The 15844-nt window shown below is 33.2% G+C and overlaps 1 protein-coding gene across 1 annotated transcript; it reads left to right on the top strand.

Annotated features, from left to right (window-relative positions):
- Positions 1-382: 382 nt before the first annotated feature.
- LOC142358348 (uncharacterized) lies at positions 383-15427 on the top strand (the record flags this gene model as incomplete). Its single annotated transcript, XM_075409761.1, has 2 exons — positions 383-600; positions 15063-15427. Coding segments are annotated over exons 1-2 (583 nt in total), but the record flags the coding sequence as incomplete, so codon positions are not given.
- Positions 15428-15844: the final 417 nt, after the last annotated feature.

Raw genomic sequence — 15844 nt, 5'->3', positions numbered from 1 at the left:
AGTCACGATTTTCATATTTGACTTCTGTCTTACTTCACTCACTGTTTCAACGGAATGGATTTTAAATTCTTTCATGCATTGAATAACGCAATATAGTGAATACGGTCAACGTCAAAAATGCAAAATAAAAGAGACTGGATAAACCAATAAATCCCGGTCATTAAGTCATTTAGAATAAGGTTATTGAAGTTCATGAGCACGCCAAATTAGAACCCATTTTGACACTGAAAAAAAAACAGAAAAAATTCAGTCAATTTGTCTTTTTTTCTTTTCCTGCTTAAATGTGCGTCAAGCGCGTCAACGGCGGCAATCTGCCGGCTATGTTAGTATTTGCACCCAATTATTGTATAATTTTGTAGTCCAGAGCTCAGCTAGCAGTATGATGTCTAGTCACCCGGATGACAACTTAGCCAGGCGCAGTTCCAACATGAGCGCTTTCCAGCGACTGAGGCCATCAGATGCGAAGGGTACTGGGGGTGGTGGGAAAGGGGGAAGAAAGCAGAGTGATGAGCCAAGCAGTCATGGAACAACAGTGAGGGAGTCTGTGCTAACTGGGATGTATGCTAAAGAGAGTAGCGCGGCATTGGCCTCATGTCCCGTGTAAGACTTGCAATTGTACTACTCTACGACTGCTCCTTGTTGGCTAAAGTCCTGGTCAACGCTTAATACTCATTTTTATAGCCGCAAAGTTGTAAGCATCCATATAGCAGAACGCTACTGGTTTCAAAACTCGAAGAGAAGTACCCAGGTTGAGATGTAGATAACCAAATTGGGCTATGATCAGAATATCCAGACTTAAAGACCCCTGATCAGACTTTCCAGACCAAAATGACCTCCGATCAGACTTTCCAGACAAAGATGACCTCCAATCAGACTTTCCAGACCAAGATGACTTCTGATCAGACGGCACCCAGACCATGGTCCAGACTACAGTGCGTTCAATATATTCTGGTTTTCTTGAAGGCTTTTTTAAACCAGAAGTTCTATTTAAACAGGATGCTTTTTGAATTGAAAGCAAAAGTGAGTAAACTTGCCAAGTGAACTACTCTTTGTTTTTTCTAATCGAGAAAAGTTTTTCGTTCATACGCTCCGTTCGTTTACTGAACGAATTTAAGATAATAGCTCATGTAGATAACCGTTTTGGCCTTTTTCGTCCATTTGGTTTAATTAATAGCCGCCCACATCTTCTCAGCCGGCTATTATAGCGCTCCTATTCTTTTTACATTTCAAAGAATTTGAATTTTATTGGGGCGCTGTCTTTTTTACGCCTCGAAGAGGAGTATTGGAGAAGTCCTTTTTTTTAATCAATTTTATTGGAGTGATTTTTGAAGCGGGAAATGAAACACGTGAAAAAATTTGGAGTGATTTTGGTGCTGAACAAAAGTGAAGAGCGGAGCGAAAATAGAGTGGTTTTTGTTCATACCGCTGTTTTTGAGAGAGCGAGAAATTGATGTGTGAAAAAATTTTCTCTGAGCGAGCAAATTTTTTTTGTTCACGTGCGGCATTTTAAAGCAGTTTTTTTCATTTATTTTTGTTAAGAGGTTTGGTTAAGATTTTGTTTTAATTTTAAGCTGGTTCCGGTAGTGGTTTGAAGGTTTCTGGAAATTCATATGAATTTTATGATAATTCGGAGCTTTTTAATGTATTTTGCTGATTTTCGGGCTAATTTTTGCGTTTTTTTGACGATTATTTTGTTTTACTGGCTCAAATGGGTATTGAAGAAGCCCCTTCTACTTGAGAAATATTATGGTAACAATTGGTTGCAGTTTTGTGGGCAAGAATCATTTTTTGTTGAGAAATATGACAAAAAAATGGCGAAAATTGGAACTAATTTTCTTAATTTTTGCATTTTTTCGTTTTTTTTTCTGTTTTTAGCTAAGTCTCTCTGCCTATTATGACTTGCCTATTGTTTTGCCGAGCATCTGGATACACTATTGGCTGAAGGGAATTTTTCTTTGGATTTATATGTTTTCTGAAATATTAAAATTTTAGTAACTTTTTCCAGTTTTTCAGTAAAGTTGTTTTTAAGAGTTTTTTTTCATAATTTAGCCTAAAGTATTTTTTTCAAAATTCACATAATTGGTTTTTGTAAGTACTAGTTGTTTTGATGAAGTTATTTTGGCAGAGATAGTTCGGGATATCAATTTACAACAAAATTTATAACAAAAATATATTTTCACTTCGAGTCGCTTCCGGAATTCTTCCGGCTATGTTTTTTTTAAGATCTGTTCACACATTTTCATGAATTTTGAAGTCAAATTGGAGTAGTGATTTTGGTCAAGCCGAAACAGGAAATGGAGCGAACAAGCGAGTGGTTTTGCGGCGTGAATTTTTTTCGCTCTAATTTTAAAGTAGAGTGCGAAAATGGTGTTTGAACAAAAATTCGGTTTCTCGGTAGTGGTTTTTTGTTCACATGCGGCAATTTCACTCTGAATTTTGCTGTGTTTTCTGTTTTTTGGATCGGATTTTTTTCTAGATGGTTTTCTCAATCCGTTCACAGCTCATTTTAGGCCTAGTTTTTTGTTTGAATTGAATTTTCATCTCTCGCTAGTGGTTTTTTTGTTCTCATGCGGCATTTTGACGTTGTTTTTTTGTTTTTTTTTTTATTTTTTGGTCTGATTTTTTAAAAATGGTTTTCTCAATTCACTCATAGTCCAATCTAGGTCTAGTTGTTTTTTAGTCAATGAAAATTCTTTGAATTGTACGTCAGGACTTGTCTTGCTATGTTTTTTTACTTTGTCGAATTTTTTTTTCGCCTTACCTCATTTTGCCGCCTTTTCAACATTTCGCGTGAAATTTTTTTGACTTCTCTAGGCTAGTTTCTCTCTTCTCTCAATCTGCTAAAAGTGATTTTGAACATCAATTGCTCAGCAAAGCAATTCAAGATGAACAGAGTCAGTATAAAAATTGAAGTCAGAAAGAGAAACGGGATAAACACATAAAGCCCAATTTTAGATGCCCGCTATTTGAACGTCGTTCCTATAAGTCTTATTTACCATCTCTAATGCTTATTGTTATTGATAGTAGCCCCTGTAGCCTCTCTCCAAGAAACAGAAGTATGTTCAACTACGAAATGCCATCAAAATAAATCGGACTTAAAAAATGTTTTTGTACAAAAATCTTTTCTTTTCAATATCTATTCTTTCAATCCCAATCATGCTTATTGGAATCAACGGCGGCTATTTTCCGGCAATCTGCCGGGTATGTTTTATTTATTTCGTCGTCAAGATTTTTGTTACGACCATATGACGTCACATCCACTTCAAATCTGCTTTTTGTTCATTCGTACATGCAATTTCAATTGAATTGCGTGCGTGATGTCATTTTTCACACTTAATGAAGCTAGTTTTTTCGCGTGATTAAATTTTACGTCATACGTGACTTAATTCACTCTTAAAAATGACTGCCTCACTCTGAAGTTGACTTTTCTTTGCTTTAATTCAAAGAGATAAGGTCAAATCAGTGCTTGTCACTCTAATTGAAGGTTATTTAAGAGGAGCTAATAGAAACATCAATAAGTTAAACAGATTCTAAATTAAAATTTAACATCTCAGCCCTTAATGAAAAGAATGAGTTTCTTTTTTGGTCTGTCTTTTTTACCTTCTTTCTTAGACTACAGATTTATGAAGCTATTGCGGCTATTTTCTGGCAATTTGCCAGCTGTTTCGGTATGTTGCTTTTTTGATCTTTGAGCCATTTTTACAAGATCATTGTTTGAAGTAACGTTCCTTTTGATAACTCATGCAATGAAAGCCTGTGCTTTTGACGTGCGGTCTTTTCCATTTTATTAAATTTTAGACATATTGATCCTATTTTGGCGCTCAGTCAGGGATTTTGAACAAACCGTTAAATTCTTTGACAGGAGGATATCTATGTAATTTGTCCAAACCTCAAATGATATATAATTAAAATTAATTGTTTTTATACTGAAATTTTTTACAGTTGATTTCCATGTTTCAAAAATGCCAAGATGCATTTTGTTACTGTATATGCAATGTGTCCTAATCAACAAATTTTTGTATCTGACACTTTCTTCCTCAGACGTTTTTGTTCTGAGTTAATATATTATCCTATAATTTTTGTTTGCTTTTACTCTATGCTTTGATGTTTAATTTCATAGATTATATGTTTAACGCTGCAATTTTGGCAGTTTTTTTGGTTGATTTCATTTAATATAATACGGTAGAGAACTGGTTGGGAGTACTTTTATATTTGATTCTGTTATTTATGGTACCTATCTACACTTAAATCAATTTTTCTGATACTAGGTTCATCCAAGTAGGTTCTGTTCAAAAACTCAGTTTTCCGACTCAACTTAGAAATTTAATCTGTTTTTGTTTTATTTTTATTGATATTTTAAACTTTGCCAGGGTATAAATTAATCGTAATGTAGGTATATCTAAACAAAAATCAGTTGTGCTATTTTGTTGAAAAAGCTGTTCATGCAAATCAAAAAACGTATTTTTGTTATTTTTTCGGTTCGTTTCTTCAAAATTTAATAGCCTTATGCATTCTAAGTTTTTTTTTGTGTAGCACAGACTATTGAAGTTGAGACTGGTTGGTTTGGGACAAAAATCAACTTGTTATTATTTGAGTTGATCTCTTTGTCTTTTTTAAAAAAATTTAGATAGATTTCAACGTTATCAGATGTGCTCCCAATATTCCAAAATTTTACAGTTTCAAGATTTTGCAATAAACATTCCAAAAATTTTTTTGGGTAGACATAAATCTGTGGGGTTTTTGTTTTGTTTATGAATGAAGTCATAATTGTTTTTGATTGCTTCCGTCAATAATGTCAATGCTAAAGCTTTTTCTTTTTGCAGCAGGGCTTCAATTTTTTAATTAAACAATTTGGCGAGGCAACCAATAATTGTTTTTGTATAAAAGATAAAGGTTTCAACGGCAATTACGGTTTTGCTTTGGGAGATACGAAGCGTCAAGTCGACTTCAAAAATTTATCATCGAAGTGTTATTTGCAAAAAAACATTGTTGTTCATGTGGCATTTTGAAAGTCGAAACACTGCCGTTGCCTATAAGTTTTTTCCTATGGAGAAAATTTGTTGTCTACTTTTCTCTTGTGAAAATGATTTTTTTACTAAAAGTGTTTCTATGTTTACTTGAGTTGCGTTTTTGAAGAAAAAATGTTTAAAACGCAGGTATATTTTATAGCACTAATTAACAGACAATACAGATTGTTTTTTGATCAGCTTAATGAAAGCGTTTCACTCAATATCCCTTTATATTTCCGTCTTTCAGAAAACGAGAGAACTAGGCTGGAGGACTTCTAAAGAGTGAGAATTGTAACTCGTTGGTGTATTTTAAGACTTTTTCACACAATTGCATAGTTTCTGAAAATAAATTGGCGCGTTGATTTTGGTGAAACCGAAACGGGAAGTGGAACGAAAATGGAGTGATTTTGCGTAGCAAATTTTTTCCCCACTTTTTGAAGTAGAACAAAAGCACGGTGTTCAAAAAATTCCGTTCTCACTTTTCAATTTTACTTGAGTGCAGCATTTTCACTTCTGTTTAAAAAGAACACTGTTAATTTCCTCTAATACACATAAGATTGGGTTGTGAAGGGTGAAGAGGCAATGCAAAGTTAAGAGCATATCGCTATGCAAAATTAAAAAAACTCTTCATTACATTTTTCAAGAAATTGACCTACAATGAGAATTAAAATTATAATCAAATACTTTTATTGACTTCTTTCAAATTAAATAATCTTACGACATTCAAAAAGTGTTTCTAATAATGTGCTTGCAATTTTTATTCAAGCAAACACTCGATGTTGTTTTAAATCTGTTTGTAGAAGGCAGACTTTTATAGATTGCAATAGCTAGTGTAACAAAAGAACCAGCTAAAACTTTTTCCCTACTTTAAACGCATTTTTCTTAAACATGTCATCTTGTTTTATTCGCTGCTGAGTAAGAAAAAAAATTCGCGCAACGAGTTTTTTTTTAAAAAAAAATACGGGTTAGATATTTGTGCGACGCGAAATTTGAGATCTGTGGACCGATCTGTTGAATTCCCCAACTCAAATGTTTTCCGAAGTTTTGATGATTGTTTTTTCGCAACCCAGACAAAAAGAAAGCTAAATAGTGTACGTGACTCATTACAATTGCGTTGAGTAATTTAGTATTTGTTTTCGCCTTCAAGCAATTACTTAGTGTAATCAAATTTATGTTCAGCAAGCCGCTCTGTAGAGAATCCTTTTCAATTCTTCATTAAACTTTAGTCTGCTGTTTATAATTACTTCAAGATACTTCACATTAGTTCTTTCTGTTTTTTATGGCCACATTCAAAAAGGTGTTTGCAAAATTCTTTTTGCTGCTGAGTACTATATACTATGTCATTTAAGTGTTGACCATTAGTCGGAACTTTGTAAGGCAATCAATTTGTTAAGAGATGTTAGAAACATGTTTTTTGTTGCAAAGGTTCATAACTGTTGGATTTAAAATGAAAAGTTTTTTCAGTATACTAAACTACCGTAAAATCGTCTTCTATAATATTTGCTAAATCGTTCATGTAAATTTTAATATGAAAAGACGTAAAATTTTACCCTGTGAAACTCTGCTTTTCATAATTTCAAGTATTTTACGGTTTATGGAGTCAAAAGTTTCGTTTCATATGAATCAAAGATGCACCCGGAATCATTTTTATCTCTCGAATTTTAGTCTTATTTGTTCTGCAGTTTTTAAGATAGCATCAAGTTTTGAAAATTGTATCTTATAATCAAACTGTTTGACAGACAGTAATTGCTCCCTTTCCAAAAAATGCTTTTCAAAAAATTGAACAAAGTGAAAGTGATAGAAATAGGTCTTAAATTAAAGCGTGTTTCCGGTATTCTGTTTCTTTTTTGAAAAGAAGAGTTACAAAATGGTTTTTCAGATGTTCAAGAAACTTTCCTTCTGTGATGAATTGATAAATTAGATAACAAAGCGTGATTCATTAGTAATGCTTTGGCATTTTTTGTCATGCTCGTATCTTTGAAGAACCAAGCTTGTTTACTCATACGGTCTATGAAAGGGTCTATGAGCACACTGGCTTTTTTGTTTGTTATGTATCGGAAACTAAAACATTTTTTTGGAGCAGTATCGGGAGAAATGATATTGTTCGTTACAAGCCAATGAAAACCTCCAAATTTTAATATCTGTTTTTTAGAGAATTCGCTATTTTAATAAACTTTGTTATTTTATAATTAAAGCTGTTTGACCTTGCTTGGATTGTTCTGTGAGTCTTTTCCTTATTACAAAGATCTTGATTGAATTTATATCTGTCCTTTTATTTTTCAATTCAGAAAAACAGGAGAGATCTGGAAACGAAGATTGTTTTAAGCTTCATCATCGCCAATTCTTGAAAGCTTTACTTCCCGCATATTCATTTTTCTTTACGCATTTTTTTGGTTTTTTTTCTAGCATAACAAGCTGTAATTGGAGAATATAGTGCTAATGCTCTTTCAAAAAATTTTTGAGGTTCTAATGATATTGTATCTGCCGTCATTGCACCGCAAAAGTGTCTCTAGTTTGAAGTTTTAATAGAAATTTTGAAACAGTATGGCTGAATATTTTTTTCAAAAAATTGTTCCTTTGTTCCTTTTGATTTTAACATGACGGAATTAAGAATGGTGATTGTTGCCAAATGACCACTTCTCAAAATTGTATCTGCTACTGTTCTTGTTTTATAATTGTCTGCTATAATATTTTCAATCAGAGTCGAAGACGAGTTAGTCATCTTTGTAGCAGCAGCTTGAAAATCGGATGGTCTAAGGTCAAATTGAGAGATTATAGATTGAAGGAGTCTTTTGTCGCGTTTTGTAAAATATACTATGTTGTAGTTTCCACTAAGTATGTTAGTTCTGACTGTTTATTGGCTTTCTAAAGATTAGCTCTCTAGTTCACTTTTTCTGTTTGGTTTTTGATCACCTAACTTTCTATACATTTTATCCAGTTTTTTACGATCCAGTTTTTAGCTAACGATTTGCAATTTAAATCTTTGGTTTTAACAAAATGACAAATTCTTTTCATCACAAACGTTTTAACAAATCTAAGAATACTTGGTTTTAAAACAGTAATCAATGTCTTGGGTCTTAGTCCTTTTCTGCGTGTTCTTCTACTTGTCTCATTTCTTAATGGCTTTATTGGCTTTCTAAAGATTAGCTCTCTAGTTCACTTTTTCTGTTTGGTTTTTGATCACCTAACTTTCTATACATTTTATCCAGTTTTTTACGATCCAGTTTTTAGCTAACGATTTGCAATTTGAAATCTTTGGTTTTAACAAAATGACAAATTCTTTTCATCACAAACTATCATCCAATTGTTGTTACTTCTGCTGAGACATAATAGCTGCCAATTGTTTCTTCCTAAATTGTTTTTGGACAATAGTTATTTTTTCCCTAGCTGTTTTCTTAAATACAAAAAAGTCTTTATCACAATGGCAATTCTGTATGTTGCTCTAATTCTGTAAATCTTTTATATGGCTGAAGTAAAAAATTTTAAAAATAACAAAACATTTTGTTCATCAAAAATGTCATTAATTTTTATAGCGCAAACTATAAAGCTCATTCAAGTTTTTTATCACAAGAAAGTTATTAAAAGCCGCACAGCGATAGCTGGGGCTTTTATTGGCCTTCTCTTAGTTTTTACAATTCAAAGAATTTGAATTGTATTGGGGCGCTGTCTTTTTTTTTTAAGATCTGTTCACACATTTTCATGATTTTTGAAGTCAAATTGGAGTAGTGATTTTGGTCACGCCGAAACAGGAAATGGAGCGAAAAAGCGAGTTGTTTTGCGGCGTGAATTTTTTTTGCTCTAATTTTAAAGTAGAGTGAGAAAACGGTGGTTGAACAAAAATTCGGTTTCTCGGTAGTGGTTTTTTGTTCACATGCGGCAATTTTACTCTGATTTTTACTGTTTTTTCGATTTTTTGGATCGGATTTTTTTCTAAATGGTTTTCCCAATCCATTCACAGCTCATTCTAGGCCTAGTTTTTTGTTTGAATTAAAATTTAATTTCTCGCTAGGGTTTTTTTTTGCTCACATGCGGCATTTTGATATTGATTTTCTGTTTTTTTCTTATTTTTTTGTTATGATTTTTTTAAAATGGTTTTCTGAATTCACTCATAGCCCATTCTAGGTCTAGATTTTCTGTTTAGTCAATGAAAATTCTTTGAATTGTACGTCAGGACTTGTCCTGCTATGTTTTTTTATTTCGTCGTCATGATTTTTGTTACGACCATATGACGTCACAGCCACTTTTTGTTCATTCGTTTATGCGATTTCAACTGAATTGCATGTGTGACGTCATTTTTTACTCTTAGTGGAGCGAGTTTTTTTGTTCATGCGCGAGATTAAATTTTTGGTCACACTTGACTTACCTCACTCTCAAAAATGACTTCCTCAATTTGAAATTGAATTTTATTTACTTTAATTCAAAGAGATAAGGTCAAATGTGCGTTTGTCACTCTAAATGAAGGTTATTTCAGATCAGCTAATAGAGGCAGCAATAACTTATACAGATTTTTAATCAAAATATAACAGATCAGCCTTCAATGAAAAGACTAATTTTTTTGGTCTGTCTTTTTTACTGATTTTTTTAGACTGCTGATCTACGAATCTATTGCGGCTATTTTCTGGCAATCTGCCAGCTATATTCTTCTTTGCAAAAGTTTGTGGGTGTGAAATTGAGGAAAAATTCATATGAACAGTTTTTGAAGAAAACTACAAAAGAGTGCAAAAAATCTCTATTTCCTTTGACAATTGATAACACTGAAATGAATTGTTTGTTCCACCGAATTAGAATTCATGACATCATTAGAAATTTTGTATTAAAAGCGCCCAAAACTAATTCATTTATATAAAACTATTTAATTCTAAATTTTTAAACGCAAAGTGGGATGACTAGTTTACTGCAGAAATTGAGCCAATGTTTTATAAACTGCATAATTTATTTTGAGAAACTTTCAAGCTGGTTTTATTTTCAGTTTCATCTTTGTGATTTTATTTATCATAATTTTGTAAATGGCAACTATTTACCGTTGTCATTTTTTTTTATTTCTTTCAATTAGTGTAAAGAGGAGGCACCTTTATATAATTGGCGTCAAATGACAATTAGAGATTGATGACACTATATATTTTTTACCGCTGTTGTCAATTTTTTATTGAAAAATGGTCAATGCAAATTCAGCTATACGTACAAAATCCCGTGAAGGAAGATTCAAGTTTTAAACTTAATTAAGGTTAACATCGAGGACATCGAGGAAGATTCAAGTTTTAAACTTAATTAAGGTTAACATCTTTTGTTTCATTTATAGCCAAATAGCGATATCTAATGCTAATATTTATTTTACCTTGGTTTATTTGACTGGAAGAGGAGTGTTAGTTTTCTATCGGTCGTTTTTTTGTTTATTTACAGGAAGTAGTTTCGTTCACTCGGCATTTTGACCTAAAAGCGAAAATGAGAACAGCTGTCATGTTGAACAAGTTTTTGCTATGCGAGAGAAGTTTTTGATCATGTGCTGCGTTCAGTTAATGACTTTTTGACTTGGAAAAAAATTCTTGAGAGAGCGGTTCATAAAGATGACGTTTTTTGTCCATTTTTTATTGATTTTTTACTTGTAATTCGGTTTTTCTGAGAAATTGTCTTTCGTCCATTTGACTCATTTTTTTACTTGTAATTTGGTTTATAGTTGGTTTATCGGCGAAATAGTTATCGTTTTATGCTGAATTAATATATAAATTTCTGAAAATGAAACCCAAACGTTTTGCTGAGCCTAATTATACTTCTCAAGTGTAAAGTTAATTTTTGGATTTTTTTTTCATTTCTCCTCTTTTGGATCTTTGAGCCGACATTTTTCTTAGAAATCAGTGCATATATGGCACTGTTCAATTGACAGTTCATGCACCAACCAATTCATTTGAACGTGAGTTCGTTTTTCCTTTTTATCAAATTGAATACATACTAATCCGCTTTTCGCAATTTTTTTTTTCAATTTTTCCTTATTTTTTTGTTTTGCTTTTGTCTTGATTACTCAAAAAAGTTTTTCTGTGCACAGCCAGTGGTTTAGTTAAATGTTTTTTACTGACTGATTTATTTTTTTACGATTTATTCATGAACTTTATCGAAAGTTGGGTTCGTAATTACATTTTGATTACAATTTTAATATTTTATACACAATGTTAATATCTTGACATTTTATTGCAAAGTAATTTAGTTAAACCAATCTCTGTTATTTTTTTCTTTTGAACAGAAGCGCATGTGTAGTGTTTTAAAGCAGTTTTTGCTGATAAAAATATGTACTTAACTTTGCATCGATATTTTTGGATTGTATTTAAAACAGGATGTAAAAGTCAATACCAGTTGTGAAAACATAGGGTTTAGGTTAAACGGATGAACGAATGAAAACGAGGAGAGATAGATAAATAGATAGAGAGAGAGAGAGAGCGAGAGAGATAGATAGATAGAGAGAGAGGAGAGAGAGAGAGAGAGATAGAGAGAGCGAGAGAGAGAGAGAGAGAGAGAGAGAGAGAGAGAGAGAGAGAGAGGGAGAGATAGAGAGAGCGAGAGAGAGAGAGAGAGAGAGAGAGAGAGAGAGAGAGAGAGAGAGAGTTATTTCCGGCTCATGTTTGCTGCACTAATCTATAAAATAAGAGCGAGAAAAGTAGGTGTGAGAAAAATTTATCTATACGAGTGGAGTTTTTTTGATCACGTGAAGTTTTTTCAAAGTATTTTTTAAAAATTTTAATTTCAATATATCAATCAAAAGTGTTTCTCGCAAATATTTAATCTAGTAGTAGTGTTTCACATTTTCAACCATCTGAAGGAAGTGTTACATATTTGGATTCAACCTTCATCTATTAACATTTTGCCTGTTTTAAGATTTTCTAGCCTTTATTGTATTGTTCCTCAAAATTTTTTATAGCATTTCCGGAGTTGTGTGGCTGAAACTAGCTGTTGCAGAAGTTTTGGTGGTGTTTCATTTCGATTGAAATTTTCTCAATCATTTTTATATTGAAAAATAGGAAAACTGGAAATTTCTAGGATTTTGCTACTATTAATTGACACTTCAAATCTATTATTGAAATTTTTCTCAAACATAAATACATAACTTTTTTCAGGATTTTTTATTCTTAACAGTTTCCAACTTTCTATTCATATTTATTTACTACGTATTGTATCAGTGACTGATCTGAATGAAAAAGATAAAAATTTTCACTTTTTGCCCAATAGTTGCTGGGAAATATCCTCAAAGCTAAACAGGGCACATTTCACTGTTTTTATAGCAGTACAAACTTTCTAATTAGTTGAGGTTTTTTTGCTCTTCTTATACTTGTTGTATATTTTTTCTCCGTCAAATTTTGGTTGGATGACTAATGTACCAGATAGTGAATAGCGTAATTAAACTTTTTCGCGAATTTATGGTTCGGAAATTGGATTGAGCTTTTGCAGAGTGTTTTATAGAGAATATTAATTTTCGGTTTTGTCCGTCATCTCCTTTCCCTTCAGAGTTTCTCTTTATGAACTCGTTCTATTGGGCTGTTTTCCAATTGTTTATATTTGATGAAAACTATATGTATAAAAGGTTCCTTTACCAATACTTTTTCCTGGAGTTGCAACAATAAAATTTTCTCAGGTTGTTTATCAGTTTTTGACTAATATTTTTATAAAAAAGACTTTTCCAGTTGTTTCAAAAAGAGTAGCATAATAAGGCAAAATATGGATTGATTCAGCGATCATGGTCGTTTTTTTCTAGTGTTTTCCGGTTTTTTCCGGCTATGTTTTATAATTCGAAAAAGTGAATTTTATTGGGGCGCTGACATTTTCTTTAAGATCTCTTCAAATGTTTTCATGAGTTTTAAGTCAAACTGAATTGTTGATTTCAGCGACACCGCAACAAGGCGAGGAACACAAATTAGCGTAGTTTTGCGGCGTGAAGTTCTTTCGGATTTTTGAAATAGAGTAACAAAAAGGTGTTAGAACAAATATTTGCTTCCTCGCTCCTGCTTTTTTTTGTTCACATGAGGTAATTTGACTTTGATTTTTCTATTGAAAATGGTTTTTTCAATCCGTTCATAGAGAACTTTTGGTGTCTTTTTTATTCAATGAAAATTCTTTGAATTAATTCAGGATTTTACTGCTAATTCTTTTTCATTTCGTCGTCAGATTTTTTTTACAACCGTATCCCGTGACTGGACGTTCCTCACTGTAAACAAATTTTGTATAATGTGAGCAGATAAGGTCACTTGAGTGTGTGTCATTCTAAGTGGGGGATATTTAAGTGTAGCTAATAGAAGCAGCAACTCTACATGTCCTTAATCAAAGTAAATCATCTCAGCAATTAAAAAAAGTAGACAAGTTGTTGTTTTTGGTCTATTTTTTTTACAACTGTGAATGTTCTTGGTTTTTACAAATCAAACAATTTGAACTGTGTTGTAGCGTTTTCATTTTTTTAAAAAGATCTGTTCATACTTTTTCATGATTCTTGCAATCAAATTAGGGTGATGGTTTTGGCCACGTCCAAACAGGAAGTGGAGCAAAAAGTGCGATTTGTTTTGGCATGAAATTAATTTACTCTATCTCTAATGTGGAGAAGAAAAAATGGTGTTTGAACAAAAATTCCCAGTGTCGTTATTGGTTTTTTGTTCACATGCGGCTTTTTGACATTATTTTTTTCCTATGTTTTTGTTTTTGTCTGATTTTTTTCCAAATGGTTTTCCAATCCATCCATAGTCCGTTCTTGGTCTAGTTATTTGCTTAGTCAATGAAAATGCTATGAATTGTATGTCAGGACGTTTCCTGCTATGTTTTTTGTTTCGTCGTCAGAAGCTCTTTTTTGTTTTAAATTTGTTCACGCCGCAGATCTGAAAAACTCAATTTCTCTGAATGAATTTTGACTCTCACTAGCGTTATTTGCGCGCGTGACTTGAATTCGTACACTCTATAGTAAAAAAAATTTCAGTCAGTTACGTGATTAGATTTTGATCATACGTGACTTAGCTCACTCAGTAAAATTATTTTTGCACTTTAAAATTTAATTTGAATTTGAATTAGTTTAAAGTGAAAAGAACTCATATGTGCAGTAAAAGCTCCTAATTAATAGGCTTTACCGGAATGAGTTTGAACAAGCCTTATTTATTTATTCATCACTGAAGGTTAGTACCTAGTTTTTGACTGGTGCCCATAGTTTATTTCAACTTATATTTCTGGATCTGTTTCTATCTGTATTATATGGTACAAATGACTATTTCGCAGATATTCTAGCAGACTGCCGTCGGTGTTTTATTATTTTTTGTGCTGCAAATCTACAAAGCTATAGCTGATTTTTATCTGGCAACCAGCCAGCCTTGTTCAAATTATATACACTGATTATCACTGGAGGGGTTGGAGCATTAGAAACAAATGCATAAAATCAATTCAGCTTTTTAATAGCCGCACAGCGATAGTTGGGGCTATTTTTGGCCTGCTCTTGGTTGTTTTTCGTTGTCAAGGTTTTTGTTACGACCATATGACGTCACAATCAATTCAGATCTGCTTTTTGTTTCCTCTTTCATTCAATTTCAACTGAATCGCGCGCGTGACGTCATTTTTGGCTCTTACTTGAACCAATTTTTTGTTCATCCGCCTGATTAAATTCTAGGTCAGTCGTGACTTACCTCACTCTCAAAAATGGCTTCCTCGCTCTGATACTGACTTTTTTCCTCTATTTCTAAGAGGAGAGGACAAGTGAGTGCGTGTCATTCTGATTGAAGCTTAATTGAGAGCAGCTATTAGAAGCAGCAATAATTTAAACAAATTCCTAAATCAAAACATAACATTTAAGCATTTAATGAAAAGAATTTTTTTGGTTTGTTTCTTTAACAACCTTTTTGAGATAATAACAGTATCACGACAGTTTTCCCTTTTCTATTTCAGATATTTTTTTTTGTGCAGAGAGGTTAACGAAAAGTTGATAAGGCACAGCTGTAAGTTTTTCCTGATGACGTGTGGCACTTTTGACTTCATTTTTTTGTTTTCAATGCGCTAACGTATTGGGTGAGGCAACAAAAATTGATCATTCCCATGTTTCAGTCACGGTGACGGAACTAATGTTCCTGCGGGTCTGGTCGGGTCCAGTGAGTGTATATGTCCTCCCCCCAAAACTGGTCGGTCCAGCTACTTAGCCACTGGAACCCAAAGGGAACCCACACAACAAGCACGGGCAAAAAGTGAAAAAGAGGACATGTCACCTGCGAAAAACAATGAACCCATAAAAAACAAGGATTCCATGAGAACCACTCAAGAAGACGACAAAGGTCTCAAGACGATCCGGAAAACATACCCAGACTTGCACCGGATTCCTCAGATGTCACAAGGGTTTCTCAGTTTAAGGAGTCCCAATGCTGAAGATACAAAAAAGTTTTCACAAGAGACCATGCTAGCAGGTCAAATCATTTGTTGGGGGGGGGGGGGTATCATAATAGTTTTTTCTGCGTAATCGCAGCAGAGCAGTTTTAGGCTATAAGTCTGCAGTACATTAATAGTAGCCTGTTCTCAGCTGTCCTTTTCAATTATTCCCCACATCTCACACTGTTCAATTTGTGAGCATGAACGCTCTTTTTGGTGACAAAGTTCATGACTGCAGCCACCTTTTTGCTTATGTAACACAAACGTGGTACCCTTTTTGCAGCCGAGAATTGTGAGGCTACTAACAGCCTAAACTTATGGTTAACTTAGAGCTCATTCTCACAAAGATAGCTACACGGGTGGCAAGGGATTGAAATTATCGATCCTTAGCGTGTGAAGCACACGCTTTTAATCTCGGCTATCACCAGCGAAAAAGCATGTAATTGGTGCTTGAGGTTTTAAATGCT

This window comes from Convolutriloba macropyga, unplaced genomic scaffold, assembly GCF_964194025.1.
Source record: "Convolutriloba macropyga unplaced genomic scaffold, txConMacr16.3 SCAFFOLD_4069, whole genome shotgun sequence".
NCBI classification, from domain to species: Eukaryota; Metazoa; Xenacoelomorpha; order Acoela; family Convolutidae; genus Convolutriloba; species Convolutriloba macropyga.
The sequence above is the reverse complement of the archived record's forward strand: the minus strand, read 5'-3'. Positions and strand labels throughout refer to the sequence as shown.